At 41.0% G+C, this 26,553-nt stretch overlaps 4 protein-coding genes across 7 annotated transcripts; 2 read left to right on the plus strand and 2 right to left on the minus strand.

Annotated features, from left to right (window-relative positions):
* Window positions 1–45: 45 nt before the first annotated feature.
* LOC115734884 (calcium sensing receptor, chloroplastic) lies at window positions 46–3,713 on the minus strand. Its single transcript, XM_030665858.2, is given in 7 exon segments — window positions 46–419; window positions 542–673; window positions 1,058–1,199; window positions 1,413–1,605; window positions 2,606–2,746; window positions 2,748–2,852; window positions 3,399–3,713. Coding segments are annotated over 7 exon segments (1,158 nt in total). The 5' UTR covers window positions 3,612–3,713; the 3' UTR covers window positions 46–187.
* A 4,086-nt stretch (window positions 3,714–7,799) lies between these two features.
* On the plus strand, window positions 7,800–8,135 carry LOC115734768. Its single transcript, XM_030665680.2, has one exon. The coding sequence runs from the start codon at window positions 7,800–7,802 to the stop codon at window positions 8,133–8,135; it is 336 nt and encodes a 111-aa protein (XP_030521540.2).
* Window positions 8,136–8,709: 574 nt separating this feature from the next.
* Window positions 8,710–17,381, minus strand: LOC115734767 (G patch domain-containing protein TGH). 2 transcript variants are annotated; one of them, XM_030665679.2, is made up of 17 exons: window positions 17,018–17,381; window positions 16,268–16,358; window positions 16,083–16,177; window positions 15,136–15,239; window positions 14,583–14,644; window positions 14,405–14,479; window positions 13,592–13,740; window positions 13,379–13,454; window positions 13,171–13,245; window positions 12,895–12,972; window positions 12,316–12,463; window positions 11,411–11,894; window positions 11,046–11,321; window positions 10,838–10,966; window positions 10,229–10,441; window positions 9,160–9,940; window positions 8,710–9,120 (listed from the first exon to the last, which is right to left on the minus strand). In XM_030665679.2, exons 1-16 carry the CDS (start codon window positions 17,156–17,158, stop codon window positions 9,188–9,190), a joined length of 2,949 nt encoding a protein of 982 aa, XP_030521539.2. In that variant the 5' UTR covers window positions 17,159–17,381; the 3' UTR covers window positions 8,710–9,120; window positions 9,160–9,187. The 2 variants fall into 2 exon arrangements, with proteins under 2 accessions (XP_030521539.2, XP_030521538.2); XM_030665678.2 differs by having other exon boundaries at window positions 8,710–9,940.
* Window positions 17,382–22,447: 5,066 nt separating this feature from the next.
* On the plus strand, window positions 22,448–23,693 carry LOC115734987 (protein MIZU-KUSSEI 1). Of its 3 annotated transcripts, none has more exons than XM_030666029.2 (2): window positions 22,448–23,176; window positions 23,213–23,693. In XM_030666029.2, exons 1-2 carry the CDS (start codon window positions 22,619–22,621, stop codon window positions 23,564–23,566), a joined length of 912 nt encoding a protein of 303 aa, XP_030521889.2. In that variant the 5' UTR covers window positions 22,448–22,618; the 3' UTR covers window positions 23,567–23,693. The 3 variants fall into 3 exon arrangements, with proteins under 3 accessions (XP_030521889.2, XP_030521890.2, XP_030521888.2); XM_030666030.2 differs by having other exon boundaries at window positions 22,448–23,172; window positions 23,209–23,693; XM_030666028.2 differs by having other exon boundaries at window positions 22,457–23,693.
* The last annotated feature ends 2,860 nt before the right edge of the window (window positions 23,694–26,553 follow it).

The following is a 26,553-nucleotide window of genomic DNA, read 5'->3' on the forward strand; positions in this document are numbered from 1 at the left end:
GACACTAACTTATAAACATCAGGTGGTGATGGGATTGGGAATTTGGAGAGGAATCAACTAATTGACATAAATCAAAGAATTGCACCAGACACAGATGGTTTGAGGACACTACACTACACTACACTGAACTGAGACTTCACAGGTTGGGCATTCTCTGGCAAAATGGGGGGAGGACAAAGGAGAGGAGCTATTTAGAACCGGGAAGTAACTTTCCACTTGAAGAGCCAAACTGTCTCACAGAGGCCGGGATAACCCGTGTCGGCGAAAGAACCTCAGCGAATGAGAAGTTATATGAATCTGTCCCTAACCGACTCTGTAACCATCCGTTTCTTCCTGAGAAGCCATCTGCTACAATCCAGCAGTTCTTGAAGCCAAGACTCGTGAGCGTTCTGGCAACTATTTTCGCCGAATCCGAGTACCTGAATGCATTTGAATATGCCAGCAGAAGAGACTCAGAGAAGCAGAAGCCAACGTCACTGAATAATGTGTTGCGGCACCGAGGAAAAAACTAAAAGAAGAAATTCTGGGAAGCAGAACTCACGAGTCCAAGATCACAATGTTGGAGCCTTTGTTGATCTTCTTGAGGTATGAAATTTTCAGTGCTGCAATTTCAGCTTCCACTTTCTTCACGTTTCTGACTAGGCCTCTCAATTTGTTGGGCAGTTCTTCCAAGCTGATATTTCCCAGGCACAGTGGATCATTCTGATGCTCGCACATCCAAGTCAAATAAAGAAAAAGAACATGCAATTTGACCATCTCTCTGGACTAAGGAAATGCCAAGCAAGAACATGTAATTGACTTTTTAAGTTATTCTTCCTATAACATGCAGACTGCATGCTCAGACAGAACATATAGTGCGGGGAACATTTGCTACCGATAGACAAGTTGTGTAACTCATCTTGTCTCCATGCGACACAATGTATTTTACTCGCTATCATAACACAATCACTATGCTAAGATAGCTATTTAATCTGCCTCTTGTAGCAATCTAACAGAGTATAAAATCAAAGGCAACAGTGAAGGAAACAGCAAAGCGCTTCACAGACAGATTGCTTACGGTATTGCGATCATCCTGTTTTTAGCACTCGAGGGAAGACGAGGAACACCAGCCCTATCCTTGTCCTTCTCTGACCGAATATCAATCAAGATATGACTCTTCGTGGAAATTAAGTCAAGAGTTTGAGCAGAAGTCAGTTTACCTGAAAGAGGAAGAAATTTGGAAAGCATGACATATTTAGACCGAGTGAGCCGCCATCCAGGTCAAGTGGGCCACCCCCCTGATGTTCGATTAACAAAACCATAATAAAAATAAAAGAAGAATTCTACCCTGTTTTCCCTCTTAACGTTCTTTAACTTAATCAACTCCTTTTATCACATAGACAGAATTAGGCCAAATCACAACAGAAAGTTACCTTGATAACCACGGAAGCTAAAAGAGAGGGCGGACCAAATTGGAGGGACAATAAGATACGCGACAAATAAAGCTCCCGCTGTCCCAACGATCACGGTAGGGTCAGCAGATGAGATAGTCTCGACAGCCGATGAAGCAATAGGCTTAGCCTCCTCAATTACCTTCGTGGTCTTTTGTGCAGCATCAGCCACTGTCTGCAGCCAAAGGTGCATATCATATTCAAAAGTTCAAGAACTGTCCAGTTTACTGTAAAGCACACTCATCTAATGTAGTCTTAAACCATTACAACAATGAGCTGTGCGAGCGCACTACGAAGATATTTTGGTGAAAGAGCCAGATGAAGCATTTTGAACATAAAAGTGGGGTGAAATACTGGGAATTTCATGGTCACTATGTGGGGTCTAGAAAAGCCCCAGAAAAACTTAATAGAATCGCCTCTAGATGCTCTCTTAGATAGTGTGGTACAGAAACTCATTAGCCTATATTTCAATGGAAGCATGTCCAAAGCTCTGCATATGTTTCAACGAACTCATTGTGTATCAGAAGGAAAACAGAGTTCCCTCCCCGTGACATTAATCCCCAGCTCACTATAAGACCAGCAAAGAGGTTGCCCCACAAAGCTACACACATAAGTAACTAGATTGATCAAGCTCATCCCTCCTAACTTTTAAGAGTTTCATTAACAAGGTCAGTCTACGTTCTTCAACGGGACATTCCTACTTATACATGATTAGGATCTGCAAGGTATAAAGAATGCCAAAGTCAGCACCATGCAAAATTTCAGTCTTACGTCGTAATCAAGAGTAGATACTCATTACTTATATCACCAATTTAAGAGCATATTACATCCTAGGGAGTTGACAAGTAGGCTGCATCCCATTGACCTTCTAAACCCAACACATCATGTGAGGCCCCATCATAGGTCAATGTGGCCTTGCGTTGAAAAAACAACGTGCTGACCTCGCCAGTACCAAATGGTATACTCAGACCACTGAATTAAACCCTAGGATGGCATCAAGAACCCATCTCCAAATAACAATGGCTTTAGAAAGAATGAGCAGTTCATTTTCAGCCTATTATAGCATATCATAAGAGTCTACTGGGGGTCTGCTGAAACTGTAATTTCACATTTGTTGATAATAACTGGGGTTGGGACAAAGCATACAAACTGTGAAAGTCATGCTAGGAAGAAACCTTTGCAGCACTCATGACAGGCTGTGCATCAATGCCTGAGCTCTGCATTGCTTCTTGGGCTTTCTTTGAAGCCTCGGAAAGAGCTGGGGAAGCAATCTTGACCGCCTGCTCTCCAGCTTTCTGCAACAACGGAGCCGCGGACATCTACTCCCGGTTTCAGAGCATCTGCAACAATTTGGAAAATATTCTGTGCAGTGTCCAAAAATCCCGAGCTCGCTTCCTGAACCCGGTCAATTGTCTTCTCAACCTGCCAACTCAAATTTCAGAAGCAACTTAAAGAAACCAATAACATGGTCTAAACCCCTCCCTTCCCCCACCCCCAAAAGAAAAGGAACAAGAAAAGATCAACATAGCCAACAAAATACAGAGATTATGAAAGAACACTCCTTCCAACATATTTGACCAGTCACAGTCGAATCGATTAACCATTTTGAATACTGTGAGATGGCCTCTGGTTACAATTTCCCATTTTTAAGTGGTTCTTAAGAGTTATTACTTACTATCCTTGGAACGCAACTAGCTCAATTTCTCTCCCAAATATGAGAAAGCCATATAAACAACAAGTTCATGGACAGAACATCTGCGATTCGGATGAAAGGTTCTCGCAATGGAAGCTCCGTAGGATTTAACCTACGACATCGGGTTTTGGAGACCCACAGCCGATGAAGCCCGCTGGTTGGTAGTGAGAGAACGCCAAAAACAAAACAAAAGGAAGCAGGCACGCTTTTGCCGTTGAAAGAATCTTTGCAACTCTCCAGTTAGAGAAGAAAATAAAAAAAGCGGGAACTTTTACCTCCGTGATAGAAGAGACAATCTGGTCTTTGGGGAGGCTGACAGCTCTGGCTTCACGGGGAGGCGAGAAGAGGGCGAACAGAGAGAGTGTGGTCGAGGTTGGCAACGACACCGCGATGGGTCTCAACAGCTGTGGCCTCTGAGAGGGTGGTTTAGAGAGAGAGCAAGAGACTCTGGAAGTAGAAGCAGCAGCAGAGGAAGCTCTCATGGCCATCTCCGACCGATTGCCCAACTCTGTGTGGCCACACCTCTGAGTGGCTCCTGGGCTCAATTCCTTTCGTGGGTCGATCGGTCTGGTCGATTGGGGGTTCTCAAAAAACTTTGTGTGATGAGAATTGAGAAACGGGCAAATTTCGATTTCGTTTGACATATGTGGAAAGACCCTTGTTTCATTGGTCTGCGAGGGTCCACTGATCCTATTTGGCGCTTCTGAGTCCCATTTTGAGCCACCCACTTGATCCCTGTTTCACTTGCAGTCATTTCTTCCCCAGACCAGAAGGTCGCTGTGCAGAGTCTCTCTCTCTCTCTCTCTCTCTCTCCTCTCCGTACGTGACTGTGTGTGTGTAAATGCAGTTCATGGCGTTGATAGTGATTCTACAGTAATCGAATCCTGAATTATCCTATAAAATTTGCCCTTTGGGAGATGCCAAAGCTAAAATTACACGATTGACCACTCATCTTCAAAGGGAGACTCTTAGTTCTTCGGTTGGAATAGAAAAGCTCATCATGACCCATTTAGGAATCATCCTCGCAAGTTACATAGATAAGTCTAATCACTAGTTACAATCACATTGTGAAGACAACATGTTTCGTTTCTTTCATCTTGGTGGCTTAGATAATGTTGAGTTCAAACCAGAGAGACAGATAAGATTAGGGGTGTCAACGGGATCGGGTTGGGTCGGGTTTGGATCGGGCTCGAGCCAAGCCGAAAATTGACAGTACAAAGTTTGGCCCGGCTTGAGCTTGAATTATATATGCCCCAACTCTTCGGGTCGGGTCGGATTTTTTTTTTAAATCAAAATCACTTCACAAACTCATCGAATGAAAGAATATAAAAAATAAAAAATTAAATTAAATTAAATTAAATTAAATTAAATAAAAGAAAACATGGGTGTTAAAAAAAGCTAGAGTCGCTTGGCCCTAATCGGTCCGACCCGAAAAGGCCGGAAAATTAGGTGAACTTTTGGGCTAGGGTTAGGTCGGCGTGGGTTTTTTGACACCCCTAGATCATAAGATATACTCTTTGTACTAAATTTGCTGAAGTGAAAGACAAACCTGTGTTGTATTTAGTAATATCACCTAAAGGGGGGTGAATAGGTAATTTTGAACGATTTTGAAACTTAATGCGGAATTAAAACAGTTTCAAAACACAATCGAATAGAATCGGTAAGAGAATATGCGGATGAACTAAACACAATAATAAGAATTTAAGGAAGAGAAAACTGCACCCAATGTTTATAGTGGTTTCGCTTAGCAAACCTACATCCACTCCCTTACGATGACAATAACAATAATAAGAATTTAAGGAAGAGAAAACTGCACCCAATGTTTATAGTGGTTTCGCTTAGCAAACCTACATCCACTCCCTTACGATGACAGTCAATTGGTTGGTTGGATTCCACTATATGAATCAATGGAGATTATAAGAGATATCACTTTCAATCACGCTTGCGGAACCTCTCAAAAATAGAACGTTTAGCTCTCTAGAATAAGTATGTGAATCTGAATAACTTAAGCACTTTGAAATTGTATGTTCTGATCTCCCTCTACTTGTCACCATGGATCTTCCTTTTATACTCCTTCACCTCCAAATTAGCAATTGGAAAGGTATTCAAAGGATCGCTCTTCAATCATTGATTGGACGACATCAATCATGATTGAACGAGACCGTATCTGAAAAAAAATGATAACCGTTGGAGTTCAAACTGAACTTTTCAGATTCGATCGCCCATACAACTAAATCTTCAACTTCCAAAAATAGAGTTAATTCAAATATTCAACAAACCTTATTCCTGGAAGGTAATAACCAATCATAGATATTCTCCCGATCTGATTGGAAAATAATATTATCAATCAAAAATTACAAACTTCCAAAAAAGATACCGCCAATATCGGAAATCTGCCGAACAAAATGTGATATTGGAGAATTTGTCAGAAAGATATTGAAGAATCTGAACATTATTCAAAAGCAATCTTTTGAAATAGGACTCTACGAATCTAAACATACTTTGAACAGTGACTACGAGCTTCAACAAAGTCATTGCTGACGCGTAACATAAAGTTTCAAAAGAGCAAGTCTTAAGAGGCAATAACCTTCTCCATCCGAACGACTTCCGAAGCAAATATATGATGATTACCACTCGAGGTCCGATTGTCGGGTTTGAATCAATATAAACTATTGTTCACATGGTCACCTTACAATAAAACATTCATGAACATTAAACAGATTCTTTATAAGAAACGATAGTTTTGTCGAATCAAAATATTCAGAAGGAAGGTTTTCTCAACAACCCGAAGAGGAGAAACTACGCATTAAGTCGAATGTTGTCCTTCTATATGGTGGAATCCATGTGGGATCCACGCCAAGGCTCGCTAAGGCAAGCATACTTTGTTTCCAAGAACTCCTAAGGTAGCCCGAGCACAGCTTAACATCCGTTTGTTCTCTCAGCCTAGGCTCTCTGCCCGAGTTTCTCTTGCTATTACCCTCGCGAACTGGTCTTGAAAGAAAACCAGCCCGCGGTCACGATATTCAAGGCCTTTTCGTTGGTCTTTCTTTTATGAAATTGGCATAATTGGGCCACATCTGTGACTGCGGATGGTGGGTCAATGGGCGGACCTGGTCGAAACAGCTCGAACCTCATGGGTCAATTACCATCATCGCCGGACCAATTGCTGACTCTAGGCACTGTTGCCACAGCCATCTATCAACCGGTCATCACCAGCACCATGAACCACCAGCACAATTTATCAGTTAACCAATATCATGTAAGGTCGTCTTATATGAGGTTTTATAGAGAAGCTTCAACAATTTTTTGTTTATTTGAAACAAATTCAATCTAATTATTATTTTACGATCACCAAATGGTTGAAATGAAGGGACGTTGATTAGAACTTATAATCATTATCAACTTTTTCCCGTCTTCACATTTTGTTAAGTCATAGCCAATTCACCGGGCACCAAAATCGAAACCAAAATGAAGTCTTTCCTCGTTGTCTTCTCTGCTAAGTGAAGTCAGTATACATCATGTTCAAAAAAAAACAGTATACATCCATTTTTGCCAAAAAAAGGAAAAGAAAGCATGTCAAACGCACTCTTAGCGTTTAAGTTTCTGCGATCCATTCCGCAATGTTAAGTTTCTTCTCCATGGCAGACGACATACATCAAATCATCAGCAGAAAGTTAAGGAAGAGGCCAAAGGAAGAATGAAAAAGTGAGAGACAGAAGATGATCATTTCATTAAGAAAACCTCACTTTAAAGGAGGAATCTCTCTGCTATCTTTTACGGCGCCTATCTCCGTTAGGATAACGCAATACATGCAACGCATGTGGTCTCTCTTTAGGACAAAAGAAGTTGGACGACCTCAGAGCTTTCTGGCCTTTCCATGTGAGCTTCCACTCATTCTTCTTAACAAAATCAACCTTCAGTTGAAGGCACTGCCAACTACCTCTGCACTCATGGGGAAGTACCTTTTTATCTTTCTCAATTTGGGGTTGATCCGGGACTTTCCTATCTCACAGAGTATTCTTGATTCACAAAGAAATCGAGGGTTGTCGCAAATGCGGATGATAGATCTCGAGGGATTTTAGAAGCTCGAAGCCGCTTATGCAAAAGCAGTGTGGAACGCTCTAGAGGACGAAATTAAGGCACTTCTATAAGTGAAAGATTAAGTTATGGAGCAGCATGATCATCCTTTCGAGGAGGACAATCTAATGATCTAGATGGTTTCGGACGCTTCGGAATATTGAAAAGGAGGAAAGGAAAACATGGGTTATCGTACATTTTAATAAAGAAGGATATAAGTTATCTCAACTAGACATCTCTTTAATGAAATGACAACAGACATTAATGCCACAAAACAAATCAGATTCTTAATAAATATTCTACGAGATTTCAAATTATGATACCGAAATGTCTCAATTCTTTAGATATTACGTGTCTCAAAAGGACACAATAGAGAGAAAAAGTAACAATTTATTTTCAGAGTTACACATGGAGACAAATCAAATTCATATTTCCCCACATGAAAAGTTGAAAAATTTCGAAAAATTCATCAAGATGTAGGAGTCTTAATAAAAGCGACACTTTTTGTGACTTTTATGATCCGTGCAAGTGCCATCTCAACGTGTATAAATAAGAGCTGCGCAAGCATTTCTTCTTACTACACGCACATTTTTTTTGCGATGGCAACAATATTTCCCTCAGCACCACCTTTTCCGGGGCAGCAACAACCAGCAGGAGAAGCTGCAGTCGCCAACCCTGAAGCTGTGGCATCCTCATCAACATCGTCCAGCGGTTGGCATTCTTCGGGGTCCATTGTCCCGTTCTTCGTGGTGATCTCCATGCTCGCCGTTCTTGCGATCATCTCGTGCATGGTCGGCCGGATCTACAGCCGGAGAGTCGCAGCGAAGACGCCGTTGGACAGCATCAAGCAGAGAAGCTGTTTGGGGTGGGTTAAGAGGCAGTTTGGCCGGTGTACTGATTGTATCCCCGCGAACGTCGTTGGGGAAGAAAGGTGATGATGATTTGGAGGAAAGATGGCGCAAATGATGATGCTGCCGGACACCCCCAAGCTTGATTGTTTTTTAAATTGCCATGGATTGGAGTTCTTTGGTAAAAGTAGGCAAATAAAGACGGCAATCTTTTCTACTGTGATTGATCCATCAAAAGGTCCTATTTCGATTTTACGGTCCTAGTGAGATATCTTCCTCTGATTCAATCTCTCTCTCTCTCTCTCTCTCTCTCTCTCTGCCATCATTCTTCCTTTTATGGTAGAAGTCTAGCGGTTAAATCTAAAACTGGAATTGGAATATAAATAGGAGGACACACTCGAATTCGGATTTTCCCTCAATCCTCTCTCTATCAACAAGCTCGGTCCATCAGAAAACTCATGAATTTCCTCACAAGACCATCAGATCCCTCCCCTCTAAAACAGATCGTCAGGAGGACATCTAGCACGACCATCAGGGAGATTATAACATGACTAGCTACTTTTGTCTAGGAGATTCAATCTCAAGAGCAAGAGCAATGGCAGACAACGTTGCATTAGGAACCCTCGCTAAAACAGAAGAAGAGAAAAACAGGAGAAAGGAATAATAAAAAGATGGTAAGGCCAACATGGTAACTAATGAGGATACGGTGGTGATGAGTAGATACAAATACTGACTTCAACATTGCCATGGACGACAAACGAGGGTCCCATCATGATTAAGCTTATAATAAAACTTAAAAGCTCTATAGTTTCATCTGATGTCATTTTGTACAGAGTACAATTCATCGACGTTCCATGCTCAATCGGTCTCTTCTGAATTCTGTCAAGGCAATTGAGGGAACAAGACTAGATGCGGATGCTTCACATCAAGGGGCAGCAGACATGATTCTTCTGAAAAAGACCTGGACTATGGACCGCGTGAAATTCTAAGTGTACCTTCTCTCTGAACTCAGGCTCAGCATTTGCTTCCCCAACGCCAAAGTCACACAATATCAGAAAATGCAAATCTTCCATGAACCTTTTTAGTCATTGTATTGTTCCGGATACAACCGGGTGGAATCTGATTTTTTTCTTTTCATCTCACTCTCTTTCTCTCTTGACATCTGCGCGATCCTTTCCACTCCTATGACGAGAAGATTTCTCAGGAGAGTCTCTACTTCCATGCCTGCGGTGCTTTGAGTGTTTCCTTCTGCTGCGCCTCTTTTCTCGACGGGATTCTCTCTTTTTCTCTTTAGACCTGGAGTAATATCGATCACGGTGATCACTTGATAAATCACTGTCAGAGTCGCTGCTATAGTGGCTTCGCCTAGAGCTTTTTCTAATTTTTTCATCCTCAGAGGACGAATGGCTTCGGTTTTCCCCGCTTTTTCTAATTTTTTCATCTTGAGGCAAGTTATCCACATGAAGTTTTGCTGATCTTTCAAATAACTTGACATTGCCATGTCTGCCATCTTCCCTTGGTCCTCCGGAAACAATTTTGTTCTCTCTAGGTTGTAGGCCTTCCCGAGCAGATTCTATGTCCTGCGGCAACTCGTAGTTCTGGGAAATCCTCTGAGGAACAGCAGATGACCTGTCATGGACTGGGAGAATATTAATGTCTCCATTGCTAGCATGGGCAATTTCTTTCTCACTGGGATTCATGTCTTGGTTTGACGAGATAGGTCGATCAGCAGGGACCTCTAGACCCAGTTCTTTGCCCAAAGACTCCAAAAAGTCACCAGCTATGAGACGGTTCAGTGTTGTATTTGCTGCCTGAACCTTCTTGTCTGGATTTTCAACATTTTTCACAATGGAAGTTTCCTTTTCCTCATCCGAGTCATCGGAGAAAATGGCCTGGGGAGCATGAAAATTATCACAAGACGAGATGAAGCAAGAAATAAGTTACAGTGACAGGTTACCACCCATAAGAAGATAAACAAGTGCAAACAAATAAAACAGGGAAAAAAAGAACGCAAGCAAAGCAACTTCCAATAGATACGTGCATCTATGTTTGACCGCATTTTCAAGCTTCAGCTCGTCATTTTATCCATACAAAAGAGGCTCATGTTCCCATCAAGAATGAAGCCATATCGTGGCTTAAAGCATGCAAAGAACACTGGAACTTGACAGTGAAAAAAGTACCTTGTATAGGTCAACCGGCCTCCCGACAACTTCAACTTCCACCTTATCCTCAGACGTCTTTTCATCTATGCAATTACTTTGTTGGTTATCCAGAGGCAAAGACAACGTATCACAGCTTGTAATAGCTGATTCTTCCACTTTTGTCAGTTTGATAGTATCTGGAATGAAAAAAAGAGAGTCCATCTTGCTCCTTGCCCGCGGAGCTGGTGGTGGCTGCCAATTGTTCAAGATTAATTTAATAGATACTAAGAATCAAGGTGCAATAATTATACAATTCACAAAATCAACGTGAATCCAGCATTCATCAATCAACCTCAATAACCATTTGCATGACCAGTAAAGCCAAATGAGGATAAATCTAGGTTAATGCAATCATAGAACCAAGATATTTGACCAGGGAAGGAGGCAAAGCAGAACAATAAACATGGAGGAGTATGTTATGGATTATAAAGTTTGTTTCCTTCTCCGTGTTGTTCCAATTCCTTTTACATTTGAAAAGGGGATTATATACTTGAACTTTTTTAATGCAAAAACTAAGCTGCACCTATTTGCCCGACCATGTTTGTCACCACACAGATAAATGAGACTGCCAGATGACCCAATTATTACCTTCCCCATGTACGGATCAATGAGATCAAAGCGCTTGCATAAGATCGGTGAAGGCCGCCACTGGAATTCTTCCCTTTTGGGGTATAGCGCCTTTGTCATCAAGTCTTCATCTTTGGAGCTTTTAACTTGCTGCATCCAAAAGCATTCACAAACAACATGAATGAAAGCTTTAAAGATAAAAACCAAACTGCTGCACCGAAAGACGCACCTCTATCCCTCCAGAAGTAAACTGCATGCCACCAGTTGATGAGGGCTCCATGCAGCCCTCAGTGAACTCTTTTCTCCAATGGCCCTTCTCTATTGCCTCAGCTGCAGCCTCAAAATCTAATCTCTCACGAGCACGAGCACCTTCTGACATATTACTTGCTCCACCTGAATCAGTGCAACGGAGTCCCCCATGATATTTTTCCTTGAGAAACTGCTCAAATCTGTCTTGCTTTGCAGGATCATCTCTATACGGCTTTGAAACTTCATCAGTGCCACTCTGGAACAAGGAACAGATATAAATAAATTTTCAAGAATCCTAGCAATGAACCGAGGATGAAGAAACAGTTAAAAAATTAATGTACTAACAGGAACTGAAGCTTTTGTGAATGTTTCAGACAGATCACTCTGAAATTTCACATCTGCAGGCATGACAGATGAGGTGGGAGTTGTCGCGCTTCTTTCCAGAGGCCTTTCACCTAGGATTTTGCCTCGGCTCTCTGCTGTCATCTTTGGAACATCAACAGAAAACTTTCCTTCCATATGCGGCTTACTTTGATTGCGTTTCTGCTTTTCCTCCCAAAGCCTCCTTTCATAATATCCAAAGAAATCTCCTCCAAAAAGAAAGCTAAATAATGGATTTGATTGATTCTTTTCCCGAGAGAGATCCTCAAACAACTTTCCACATCGAGCCACTAAAGATGCAACCCCCTCAATTAAGAGCTTCAGATTACTATCCTCAGGAGGTGGAGACTCTGGTGGGGGAGGGTCATAAAGAGAGCGATCAGCCTCAAGAGGCCCAGCAAATCTATGGTGAGGTTCAAAATCCTTTGGAATTACAGGAGGATCAAATCTGGAGTGGACACCATGCTTCATGTCAGCTATGAGGACATTGTATCAAAGTTTTCACAGAAGCTAAGAATTAATAATCAGCAGTTCAAGAAGTTAAAATGATAGTTAACCTTAATGGCAAAACAGACACACTGGTTGCAAAAAAATAAAATAAAAATAAGCCTCCATTTGTTTTTAGGAAAATGAATGATTTAAAAAATATTTTCCTAAAATTGATAGCATGTATCCCTTACAAAAATGAATAAACGATAAATATTCTCATTTTCCTCGAAATTGTTTAGACATAAATTATTATTGATATTTTATCAAAATATCTTTTATTGACTAATTATTTCAAGCGGTAAAAATGTTTTCCAAATCATTCATTGTCCGTGAAACAAACAGAGCCTAAATACAGATCAAAGGCAGCAATTTCAAATCACCTCTGAAATTGATGATCAGAATTTGAAGAAAGTCTAAAGCCAGGCAGAATCCCATTTTCCTTTCCAGTCAATCTTGGCCTGTCCTGAAAATCCAAACTAGGTCTTGACGGCTCTTCCACTTCTTCAACAAAAGTTCCGAAGTCATAACCTGAGCAAAATGTACATTATGTGAGACATTAGAACCCTTGAAGAGAATTTTCTCAAATAACTAACAAAGCAATAATTGGAAGTCACAGAGAAGCAGTGAAGTATTCAATTATAATATTTGCATCATAGAAAAGATCAACGTCTGCACAGCATATATCTCTTGCTTTTGGGAAGTCAGATCATATAAAAGTAAATTTTCCCAAAACAGGAAAGGCCATCAACCGAGATTTTGGCCATCCTAACCTGACAGTGTATCGAGATAACAAAATAGCATGCAAGTTTACTAGAAGAAAATAGTATCTTCTGCATTTACATTAAAGAGACATCAACAGAATGTTCCAGTCCATTAACAAGTACTACGCGAAAGATCAACTCCATCAGCAGCGGCAAGTAAATGCTCCAATGCTGATGTGCCCTAATAAAATTACTCACCGGATGCATAGACATCCTCATCTTCAGCATCAAGTTCTTCAAGTGCACCAATACCGAAACCAGGAGCAATATTTCTTGCTGAGAAGACCCAAACCAATGACAGTAGTCAACCCAATGACATTATTTAACCCAAAACACTGACATAAGATGGCCCTCGCTAAGCAAATGACAAAACAACTCATCCGGAGCTCTCCTGAAAGGGAAAGGTGAAAGAAATGCACATATGGAACCAAAAACGAATTCTCACTTTGGGACCCTGTAAATAATATAGCTTACACTTGGAAAAATTATCTTTTGTAACGCTGCTGTACGCATGCTCTCTTCCTCCAGATGTGCGCAACCGTTTACTTTCTGAAAGTTACAAGGAGGCTAGTCAGCACAAGCCGTTGCAGAGAGAAGGCTTGACAAGTTATCCTTATAATTAGTTACCCCTGAATTCTGGAGCGGAAAGAAGGATTGACAAATTAGTCTTATAAGTACTTACCCCTAAACTCCGGAGCATGCTTGTAGGGATCATAACCTAACCCATGCAAGTCTTGCTTTGGGTTCAGAACGTATACCTACAGCAAAAAACATAAGAGATGCAATTGCCAGCTTCAAAATCTTGCATCTATATGGGATAGAGACAGCCTAAGTACAAAACAAATACATAAGGAATCATGAATCCTCAAATAAATCAGCAAGATAACCTTCTTACAGGAGTGCTTTTAGATGGTTTGGAACCAGTATCTGCGGGAAGCTCCAGAAGATCTTCAAAATCACCATTGATAGGCTCAGATTCAACCTGTGCATTTGTTTCATCAGATGTAAATGCCAGGAAAGCTTTCCTAGCTTCCCTACGTGCATCTACAATCATGTAAACCATTAGACGGGGTAAAATCCAGGCAAACTCAAAAGGCAAGGTAATTTGCAAATAGAGCTGTTAGTGGTAAAAAATTAGAGTTTCCACACCAGATTAAAAGACTAGAAATGTAAATAATGAACAATGGAAGGTGTCGTCCTCTCTAGACTAAATAAGGACACAAAATATGCTCTTCCAATTCCGTCTCTTATAAAGGCCATTTCACTTGGCTAACGACTAGAAATGTAAAAATAAACGATGGAAGGAGTCCTCATCTCTAGATTAAATGAGGGCACAGAATATGCTCTTCCAATTCCGCCTCTTATAAAGGCCATTTTACTTGGCTAAACAATACCTGAACATACAATAGGAACCTATGAACTACCGTGGTAATCATGAATTAACCACAAGACCCGCCATCCTATGGTCTTATATATGGATTCATAGTCCTGTATAATAGAGTTCCAGGTAGGATAAAACCACTGAAGCATGTCCTATCTGGCCATACAACTGAAGCTGTATAAGCTAGTGGCACCTTGACCCTTTTCAAGACTAAAACAGCAGATGATGTAAACTCCACATGAATCAATGACACAGTTCTCACAAGGATCTAGTCAAGTACATCAATACTCTAAAATTAACTGTCGTTGGTTAACAAAAGAAACACACCATACAGCGACTTAGTTTGCATATCCTTGATGGAATGACCATGACGCCATCCCATCTTCTTGAGCAATTTCACACCTAAATGAGAAAATAAAGGAAATCAATGCAGCATAAGCATATTGCCAGCAATGGAAAAAAAATAACATAATTTCAAAGTAATTTATAAGTATCTATAACGAACCAATAGATTCTGTCACTGGAAGAATGAGTTCATCGGGAACTGGTCCAGGAATGGCTGACTGCCTGAAAAAGAGAAGACACATTATAAGCAGACAAAAAATTGATGTCCACTAAAGATGGAAAAATATCTAGCGAAACACAAAAACCAATCGCATTCAATTTAAGCATAAAGAAATCTCAAGGAACTTGGATGGGCATAAATTAAGATATGTGGCTTTGTGGGCTGCTAGGTTCAATTGAACATCCATGCTAAAAAAACGCCATAAATTTTGATTTCCAAATGGTAGATTCTCTAGCTGTCACGTTATAATGAAAATTATAAAGTTCCAGACAGTTTCGACGTCATCACAACATAACCAGGAACCAACTATTACCAAAGACTCCCATTGTATTGCAATCTGATCAACAGGTGACAGTAAGATATTAGAAAATTTTGGGAAGAACTTTTTTTTTTTTTATAAAATAACCAGGAACCAACTATTACCAAAGACTCCCATTGTATTGCAATCTGATCAACAGGTGACAGTAAGATATTAGAAAATTATGACATGAACCTGTGTTGTTGCTCCTTTTCTGCCTGCTTGCGAGCAAGTTCTGCAGCTGTAAATCCAAACGTATCAAATTGGGATGACGTCGCCAAAGAACGACCCTCCAGCTCCTGAATGAAAAAAAATGACAAATAAATATAAAAACATGTCCCAGCAATACTTAATTAAATTGAGCATTGTTATGGCTGTCTACAGAGCACAATATAAGAGCCTGCTATTCTTTCATCAAAATTATTACTGAGAGAGGGAGGGACTGGTCATAGACTGCTGCAAACTCAGCCAAACTTATCAGTGTAACAATGATAACAACCCAAGCGAAAAACACTAAACCAAAGCCGAAATCAGCTAATTTATTGTATTGCTCTAAGCCCCTTCCACTTCAGCGGCTGGTTATCGCACTTAATAAACCCAAAAGACATGGAAAGCTGACTTTGCAAGTTGTTGTAAGCAGCGAGCCTACTATTATCACAGATGTTGGCATGTAATCTATTGAGCAAGGCCTTCCAACCCAATCAAGCCGACCTTGCCCTCTCCAGACAGATAATTCTGAAAGGATAGATGCCAAATCAAACAGCACTCCAATGAAAATAAGTTCAACACTTTCATATAGCACTAGCACTTTATCAAAGCCAGGTGCAGCATATTTTTTGTCTAAACTCAACTTTCTTTTATAAGTGAAAGGGTGGTGAGGGTTCTAAACTCTACTATTTGGTATGCACTAAACACTTAAAAGTATGGGTTCATAGATAGACTGGTCCTCCTAAAAATCCTAAACCCCAAACACCACAGAAGTCCAGCAGTAGATATATGTTGAGATAATAGATGCAATCATATAAATCTGATAGAGAATTCAAATGAGATAACAAATCGCCATATTTACAATTGTAAAAGCTAGTTCTTATGCAAACACGCAAGCACATATATACATATACGACAATTCTAGTAGAACTTACAGCTTTCTCGTCATCATCTAAGAAGTTCAAAATGTTCTGCTGTTTCGCTTCAGCTCTGTTCTTCCTGGATGACGTGAATGACTGCGGAGCCCACCCTGAAATTTTTGTAAGAGAAATTGAAAATAAAGGTTTATCTGGTAAACATGTGAGCATCCTAGTAAAAAAAAAAAAAAAATGAGACATACCCTCTTTGGTACCCACTGTATTGTAATATCCAGCAGAAAAACCTCCAGTAAATGCACCATGGAATCTTCTCCGTCCTTCTTCGTCTCTGACCTGGAGAATTGTAGAGTATAAACTAATGTCTGTGCACTCAGCTTCAATGAAGAAAGTGTCTCTTATATATGACAATTCAACTTCAGTTTGTGCAGACCGAAAACTTGCAATCTAACTGCATATAAGTCCATTCCCAGAACTGGCATTGAACACGAGAGCTAAGCATTTTTCAAAAAGTACAAAGGAGGAAAGTCCCCTGCAATTCTTAAGAACCTTTTCGGTTATTTGCTGTCAATAATTGAAAATCCACAGAATTCGCCGATGAAAGAATGCCAGGAAACAGTCAATTATATTGTTCCTCTGTTTGTAACCCAAAACAACATCAAGTTTAAGTATCAAAATGCAGATTTACGCCAGTCTTAATACTCTAATCTTCTCCGCGGCCCAACATGCCATAGCTTTCCATTGAGAAACTAATCAACCAGGCTACACAGGTCACTCATCTAAACGACCTTCCACCGCTATCACCATTGCCGCAAGGAAAAACCTACAGCTGATGAACGTAATTCCAGCTAACTTCTCTGATATGAAAACCTGGTAAAGCACAGAGACTTCGCAGGGACACGGGAACTTCAAATGCGGAACACATGTTTCCACATATTTCGAATATTCTGACAGAGCAACGTGAAAAAAAAAATGCTCAAAAGGAGGAGAGTTACCTCCTGCTTCCACGCGGGCAAGGATCGCAAATTACCGGAGGCTTCAGCGAGGGCCTTCTTCTTGCGGCTCGACACCCCCTCCTCGCGCTCAATCGGCGTGCCGAAGAACACGAAATCCTCTTCGTCCGAATCCATTACCATATCCCTCGGATTGAATCAATTAGCAGCGATGCAATGAAACCCAGGACAAGGATTGAAGGATCGAGCGGAAGAAACGGTGAATTTCTAGGGTATAATCAAGAAGAGGCGAGAGAGAGCAATCGAACGCACGGCACGGACCTCGCGAGTCGCGAGTGTCGAAGGCCACGGAGGCTAGAGAGACGAAGAGAGCAAAGACGACGACGTGATTCTGGAGAGTGATAGTCCCCACAGTCGGTAGACGGAAGAATGCCAAAATTTTTTTTTTTTTTTTTTTTTTGGGGGTGTCGAAACATTGAATAATTTAGAAAAATATTTTTAATTTAAATAAAATTTATTTTTTCTTGAATTTTAAAAAATTATTGATTAATTACTTCAAGCGACGTAAGCAATCATTTTCATAAAAAATATTTTTTAAAATCGTTCATTTTTATTTCTAATTCTATCCGTTAGTTTTTGTAATGCAATCTGGTAAAAAAAAAGAAGATAAATAACATGTTTAAATTTCAGTTGATTGAACTTCAATTTTTAATCTTAGGAAAAATTTCAAATAAAGACATGAAGTGCCATCGTTTTTTCAAATAAGGACTTAAAGTGTATCTTGTTTCAAATAAGTACCTGAAATACCCTCTATATTTCAAATAAAAGCCTGAACAAAGGATATTCGTCATTTGCTTTTTTTTTTCATTTTTCAGAAAATGAAGGGAAAAAACAAAAGAAAAAAAAAATGACAAAAATATCTTTGATCTTGGTAATTAGACCCTTATTTGAAATTTTCCTTTTTTCTTACATTGACCATTGTATTAGCTTATTAGCTTTATAAGAAACAAGTAACTTTTTGACCTTTTAGGCAGCCACGTGTATGTCAATGGAGTAATTCAAATCACTCTATTACAAGTGCATTCAGTTTTTATACAAGCTTTTGCTCGGTTATTCTTCCCGGTTCAATCAATTTTTTTGTCCAATTCAATCGAATCTTCAATTGCCGCGCTAAATCGCAACTTCGAGACGACTTGTCTATCCTATTGCTTGGAGATTGATGGTAAAAATAATATGTTTAGGTAATTAAGCATTTCCTAGGATTTATGCGAGTGAAAGAAAGGAAAACTTTTAATTTTTCCACGCCCTTCCTGTTTTCTCTCCGTCCCCTCATTTCCCCACACGTTATCGCGAATTGATAAGGATTTAGAATCTCAAAACGTGGCAACCTATGATGAATGCATGCATTTAGACCCAAGCCAACCATACACATACCAATGAATATAAGTTTTTCGCCGAAATTTCAAAATCGACCCTGTGCCATTAGCCAAATTCAATTTTGGTTCATGTATCGTGTTTCATTATAGTTTATCATTCGAGGACAAACTTTAATTTACCGTCGAAATAATGATGGGACATGTTAAGTTTGGCAAATCGACATATGGCACCTACGTGTGCAAGTTTTAATAAGATAAAATTACCAACAAAATTTTAAACATACTTCAATTGTGTCAATTCAGTTCTAAGCCTTTTTTTTTTTGCCAATTGAGCCCTAAATATTTTGTATTTGTGCTAATTCAGTCAATTCAAATGACCGGCATCGACGTTGATATTTTTAATAATTTTTTAAATTTTATTTATATTTTTAATAAAAAAAATTTGTGAGGGCTAACAAGAGGCTACCGACCACTGGGTGAGGGCTCGCCACCCTTGCCCAATGGTCGACGAGGGCTTGCAAGCCCTTGCCCGATGGTCGACAACCTCCCTGCCAACCTTAAAAAAAAGGGAAAAAAAAAGATGACAAGAAAAAAAGTTATTAAAAAAAGTAAAAAATTTCAAATAACCAATAATTATTATAAATTGTCATCATCAATGCCGCTGGTCAAATAGACTGAATTAACACAAATGCAAAAAGTTTAAGACTCAATTGGCAAAAAAAAAGAATAAGGTTTATGATTGAATTGGTTCAATTATAATAGTCTTAGGACTTTTTTGGTAATTTCCCCATTTTTATAAAATTACATTTTTGGTCCACGTGCTTTTAGGACTGTTCGCTTTTAATCCGACAAAACTAGTCCTCATGTAATTTTTCAACAAAAATCAATTTCTTTCATCGCATCTTAGTCCAAAGTTGTATGGGAAGCTTGAATAAAAACCAAGTATCAAATGGTAATCCATATATTTTTACAAGTCTGCCCAATCTAATAGAAGGTCCTATTAAGATAAATGCCAACGTGCGCAGGTTTTTATGATAAATATGGTGTTGATACAACCATTTGAAGGTTTATTATAAACTCTCAATATTATTTTAGCCATAAATAGCGAGCTAAATGTGATTAAATTATTTTTAAAACGAACCTTGTTTTTCCTAGAAGCAATCCTAGATGCTTTCTATATAGATCTATATGGAAAATATGAATGTCAATCTCACTGCCTATGATGAAATTCATCTTAACGATCGCAACCAATCAAACTGCAGCCCTTGTGAACGCGGGAATCACCAATCAATGGTTCGTTTCAAATCGACATGTTCATAAATTTACCGATAAAAGCAAGATAAAAGAAATCGAGTTTTTATTTAATAATATTTCAAGGACTAAGTTTAAAAATAAAAAGCACAAGGCCTAAAACGGTTCATTATTAAAAGCATCGGGACCAAAAATATAATTTTTTGGAAACTCGAGACAATCAGCACCACGCGTCGATTGCAAGTGCCGACTCAACGTATTCCGTCCACGTGTAGTAAAAAAGTTGAATTTCGTCCTTGAATTGTTACCAGAGATAAGTCGAAAGACTAAATGTGCTTGAAATATAGTATAATGAGGACCAAAAACTGAATTCATACAATAGGAAAGAGGACAAGTTTTATAATTTCCTGAATATTTTTTCCTTGCCGATATGCTAATCATGGGATTGGGCCATGGAATACGTCCTTATTGGGCCTCATGGATTGGCAGGCTCCATCGTTGGCAGGCACCTTTCGAATTGAGATAAACCCAGCGATGACCAATCGTGCATCTTGACAATTTCTTTGTAACGACGCTCGACGAACATCTGAATACTACATGGCTCTTAATAGAAGTTGTTCACTTCAGAACACCGCGTAAACATATAAGACACGCTTTTCCGTGGTGTTTTAATCGAAACGGATCAAATCGCTGCTACGAGAAAAGATCGAAGCACTTAACAATGAAACGCTAAGTGAAAACCGCAAAGCAAGTTCTGATCGACTCTATACTAGCAAACTCGATTTTAAAAATAGAGACGACTCGCGCAGAAACCCTGTGAATCTCTATCGATATTCTCGGGTGCAAGAACAGACCTTCCGGAGGAGGCAGCGCCATGATTTCCAATTTCTTATCTGTAGTCCCGCATGATTAGAGAGGATCGGTCATTTTCAAAGTTCGAATTTCGTCCGCATAAGGACAGCATGGACGGACGCAAGGACGGGGGGATGCTGATCAAGTCCGATGTTGGGGGCGTGCCGAGACGATATCGTTGGCGGTGGGGGACATTGGGGCCCACGGGCTTCGCCGAGGTGTCTATGTCGGACTTGTCCCATTCGGATGAGAGAATTTTGGAACCGGGGGGGCCCAGCCAAGGGACGGACCACCGCAGCGGGGAGATGTCAGGACTGGGGCATGCGGCAGTGTAAGCCCTTCACTTCACCCAACAAACACATGAGAGGCCGAGAGAGTCCTGTGATCAATTGTTCGAAACCCCAAAGACACCGAATTGACTCTTATTTTTGCTCTTTCACTTATCCTATGTTTCACATCTCCCGTGTTTTGATTCATTTTTAAAATTTGACACCCCCTCAAAACATTCCGTATCATTTGAATGTCGACATGTAAAATACACCTCTAATCTCCTAAAAAAAAAAGTTGAATACTACTTTGAATCGTGATGAAAAAGTGAATAAAAAGCACATTTCGATTTTATTTACGCCCAAGCAAATAGGTCATTTGCTCTCTGAAATGAAAAAAAAAAAAAAAAGAACGCATCTCTAAGGGCGCGCATGATAACACTTCTACTTCAAAAAATCAATTTCTTGTCGGAAATTGATTTTTTTGCTTCTACTAAGAAGCAAAAGTTGATTTTTTCTACTTACGCTCCATAAGTTGATTTCTGATCATAGAAATTCGTTTAGTAATGATTGAAAATTTCTAGTTCTAAAACATTATTAACAGAAAATCTTTTATGAAGAATTATTGTCGGTAGCCTAAAAATTTCTACTTCATTTTAAATTTTTTAAATTTCTTTAAAAAATAATTTTTATTTTTAAAAATATTATTTAATTTTTTTAAAATAAAAGGATATTATTGATATTTTACTTCAAATGGTTGCGGCGGTCGGTGGGCGATGGTCGGCGGTCATGGTCAGCGGAGGGCGGAGGTCACGGCCCGCGGCAGAAGGCAACGGGCGATGGTTTGTGGTTGGCGGTGGTCGCGCGGTAGGCGGCAATGGTTGGCGATGGTGATGGCCGGTGGTTGTCAATGGCGGTTAGCGGTTATCGCTAATGGTCGGCGATGGGCGGCGACGGAAGTTGGAAGAGGCATGCCCGATCGAAAAGAGAGTGAGGGTTTAATGAAAAGAATGTGAGGTAAGAAGTACTTTGTGAGCTTTTTTTTTTTTTTTTTTTTGGTTCAAGAAATACTTCTTAAGTTGAGAAGTTACTTTTTTTAACTTTTCAAATTGAGGAAAAACTTCGGATGTGAAGAATCACTTCAAAACTAGAAATTTCTTTCGTAAATAAAAGTCTTTACCAAACGAATTTTTGCTTTAAAAGTTACATTATCAAACGAATTTTTTCTCCGGAAGAACTTATGAAGTAGTAGAAATCTACTTTCATAAATGTTACCATGAGCAACCTAAGCTACTACTACAAGATAGGGGGCTCTTCTCCGGCCACCGTGTCGGTGTGGACTGTGATGATATCAATTTCAAGACTGGAGGGGATAACGATAAGCGTTCTCGTCTTGGCAAATGCTAATTATGAGGAAACTGTGCTAAATGGGCGTCGTTCTTTCATGCGTGGCAGAATCTGGTTTAGTATAACAGAAGCGGTGTGGACAGGAGCAACTGTTCGTGTCTTGATCCTAGAGCAAAATAGCAAACTTGCTGCTGCTTTTTGGCATTCAAAGTCAAAAAAAGAAGTCAGTCAGTCAAGCAAGATCTCTCCCTCCTTCCCATCCCAATCCCAAACACTCGAAAGCGAAATTACACACCCCATTGTCCCCCGCTTTGATTCCTTTCCCTTTCCCTTTTGTGTTTTTTCCCCCATCTCTCTGTGAATATGTTGGTGGGGTCAGGAGTGTGTCTCTTTTGTCAGGATTCTCTTGTACCCCTACTACACCAAGCGAAGGACTAGAAGCACAAAGGTTTTAATGAGCCAGCCCCCACCAAAGTTCGAGTTTCATTAAAGAGAACGAAACCAAGAAGAATCCTCTCATTTACTTCGCCGACGACGACGACGACGACGACATGAAGCCGCTCATGGCGAGAAACTCCCAGGACTTCTCCTCCAAGCGACACTTCCACTGGACCAAGAAGGTCGGAGCCGATGAGGACAACGACCAAGAGCAAGAAGGAGAACGAGACCGTGCTGCTCATGTTGTCCACGCTCTTCTCGGCGAACATGAAAGGAAGAGCAGCGAGCCGCAGGACAAGAAGGGCAAGCTGCGACCTGACCGAAGCAGCGAGGAAGTCGTCGTCGCCCATGACTCGGTCTCTCCATCCCCAACCGCCAAGAAGAAGCTCCAGGCCATTGCCGTCTCCAAGCTCCGGTCCGTCCTCGTCCAATTCGCCAAGAACGTCCGGTCTCATTCTCCGGGCGGCGGCGGCGGCGGCCTCGGGTCGAGAGTCGTGGGCACCATCTTCGGCCGACGCCGAGGCCACGTCCTGTTCTCGCTGCAGAAAGACGCGAGCTCTCAGCCCGCCTTCCTGGTCGAGCTCGCGACCCCCATCAGCGGGCTGGTCAGGGAGATGGCCTCTGGCCTGGTCCGTATCGCGCTCGAGTGCGACAAACCGGCCCAGAACAACGGCGGCAACAGCAACAGCAGCAGCAGCAGCAGCAACAGCAACACCAAGAGGTTATTGGAAGAACCCGTGTGGAGGACTTACTGCAATGGGAAGAAGTGTGGGTTTGCAGCAAGGAGAGACTGTGGGCCTAAGGAGTGGAAGGTCCTGAAGGCAGTGGAGCCCATTTCGATGGGTGCTGGCGTCTTGCCCCTGGACGTTGAAGAAGAAAAAGGAGGAGGAGGAGGAGGAGGCCATGAGAGCGGTGGTCCAAGCGGCGGCGAGGGCGAGATGATGTACATGAGGGCCAAGTTTGAGAGGATCGTGGGGTCAAGAGACTGCGAGGCCTTCTACATGATGAATCCAGATTGCAATGGAGCTCCTGAGCTCAGTGTCTATCTGCTCAGGGTCTGAAGCAAAACGAATGCCATGGAAGCTGCTCTCTCTGTCTCTCTCCGAGCAGAGTCCTCCGAGAACCTTTTTTGTGTTTTGGGCCTTTCGGGTTCCGGTGCAAGAAGCATGCTAATGGTGACCTTGTTTAGCTGAACTTCGAATCCGAGGCCTAGTTTAGTTTCTTTCCTTCCTCTGTTTCTTCTTGTTGTCTCTGTTTCTTTTCCTCTGAGTCAGTTTGCTTGTTATGTTCTTTGCTTTCTTTGGAGGTAGGGAAATGGTATACGTGGGGGGGTATAATGCCGGCAGTGGGGATCAGATGAAGTTGTATATGTATAGTTTCTAATGAGTAATCATTAATGAGGAGGAGGAGGAGGAGGGTTTATGCAGTCAATGATTGCTGTCCGCCTTGTTCATTAATGCCATGCCATTCATTTGCCTTGCCTGAATTTTTAACTCTCGGCTAGATTCTTGTCTCCACTTGACATGTTATCTGCTCTTTTCTTCAACCCTCCCCCCCTGAATACACTCATGCTCTGTCCGGTCATCATCTTCACCGCCGAGGGAAAAAAAAATTTCATGTACTAAACCATCTGCATACTGTCACATTAGTCGAGCTTATGCCGACCGGCGACCGCTTTCATCTAGAGAACTGAATGACCAGTTTCGAGTCCCCGGTCTCGCTCTTGCTCGAGCCGGAAAGACGGGACGCGAGAAGTCCCCCCTTCCCAATCTTGCTGTTGGCATAATCAAGATTGGATCCTTCAGCTTGACATGTTGATCCATGAACTGAACTTAAGCTTTGAGCACTCGGTCTTAAAGTGGGAAGATGTTCCAATCATGACATTAGTGTTGTGTGATTTTGAGTGGACTGATCCCAAGGCATATTTATTGGAATTCAATCATAGAACTCATCAAAAGCAGGCTCGGCAAAAAAAAGAAAAAAAAAGAGAAAGGAAAAATCGCAATCACTGGCAAGATTGTGCAGTCGAAATTTTGGCTTTTGTTTTCTAACCTTTATCTCGTTTGACTACTTTCCACCCTGGCAATCCTTTTCCTTTTCCCAACTTTGGAACTCCATGTCTGCTCATTCTAGTGGCTGCACTATTGCCATTCAAAGTAAAAGCTCGCCACTTTGCGAATTTATGTGCAAGTAATTTAGAGGCCAAAGCATATATCTCTCACACCATAAAAGAGCATTAGAAAAATGATTAATATCACGAAAAATTCTAAACTTATACAATTATGACAAATATATTCTAAACTAATTTTTTTACCTCGAAAATCTCCAAATTCATGTATCCGTGACAAATTTACCCTCAATTGATTAGTTTCCGTTAAATTAGATTAATGCTGCAAGAATCTCTAAATTGGTACACCTATGATAAATGAACGGTATAATCCAAAAGTGGTACATTGCCAACCTCAACGTGCCATCTTCGACCGAAAAAAGAAAAGAAAAAAACCTCAACGTGCCATTCAACTCAATAATTTGACGGTAAAATTTAAGGAAAATTAATAGAGCGTAAATTTTTCACATGTCTATTAGTTTTGAATTTTTTTTATGGCAAAAAAAATTAATTTTGGATAAATTTATCGCAGTTATGCCAGTTTGGAGTTTACCGCGGTGAAATGATAAGCCTAACAAGAAGATGGGCATCAGTCACAAGCCTCCAAATCTGATGTCCTCTGCTTTGGGTGTCTCCTGCTTTCGTGAACATAAATTGCTCAGAAGACGTCCCTGTTTTTTTTCTAAATCGCGGAACAGTTGTGAAAAGAATCGCAACCCTCTTTCGTTTTTTGTTTGCCGTTTCTTTCTTGATTCTTTGTCGGTTAGACCCTCCTCGTCCCATGCAAGAGGCAATGCGGTCGATTTGGGGAGTAGTTTCAGTTTGTGCCATTGCAGCTGGTGCGGATTTGTCTACCCCATTTCGAGCTCTCTCTCTCTCTGCCTCCATCTCCTGGGGGGGACTCTGTCTCTGCGGGCGACCTGAAAAGGAGAAGGGGGCGAGTTCAGGGGGTGTGGGTTACAGCTGGGACAGAAGAGATCCGTTGAGATCGATGACCGCCCCTCCTCTTCGTTCTTCAAAACCGAGGCGAGGCAGGCCCTTTGAGGGTTTTTCATAATCTGCTCATCATTCTTCAAAAGATTCCTAAAGCTAGATCGCTGTTGGCTAAAAAGCAAAAGCCCCCCGCCCCCATTTTAAACGGAAAGAGAACAGAACCCCACTGTCCGTCGGGAGACCCGGTTCGGTTTCATTTCACCACTTTTCGTTCTGATCTGATAGGGGTGTGTGAGCTATGGCTATGGCCACTGTTCTTTAAGGTGCGTGTGATTTGTTAAGGCGACTGAACATTGCAGGCATGGTTTGATTTGCCATGTCATAGGGCTTTCGACTTGCGAGGAAGAAGGCTTCCTCTTTTTCCGAGCAGTCGTTCAGATTCATCGTCATAACATTCTTTTGGTTTCGGCCGGAGAGGACAATGACGGGACTTGGAGCCGAGCCAAACCCATGCTGCGAGCGATTCGATCGCCTGACGTCGGGGAAAAAGCGTAGGCTTGCGATGCAATGAATTTTTCGAGTTTGATCGAGTGGCGAAACAACTTGTGTCTTGCTCCCATAAAGTCATTAGATGACTTCTCGACGAGTATTAGACAACACTATGGTGGTTGGCCAACTATTGTAAGGTTTGTTCTCGTGTAATTTTGTATTTTGTGGCCTCTGGCTGGCCACCAATTCAAATCTCGCTTTTCTTTTTTTTTGCCCTTTTTATTGGAGCGATAACAGAATGACGCTAACGTAGCTCGATCAAATGAACAACAGCAGCGATACAATTCGAGCATTCCATTATGGATGAGAGACTTAATATGAAATGGCGAGCCACCGTCAACGTTGCTCGGTCCGCATCCCTTTTTTTTTTGAAGCTAACAACAAGTGTTTGAAGTACCTTACCAAAAAAAAAACAACAAGGGTTAGAAATCTAATCTACTGGTGAAAAATACGATCGCC

The sequence above is a fragment of the Rhodamnia argentea genome, chromosome 7, assembly GCF_020921035.1.
Source record: "Rhodamnia argentea isolate NSW1041297 chromosome 7, ASM2092103v1, whole genome shotgun sequence".
Lineage (NCBI taxonomy): Eukaryota > Viridiplantae > Streptophyta > Magnoliopsida > Myrtales > Myrtaceae > Rhodamnia > Rhodamnia argentea.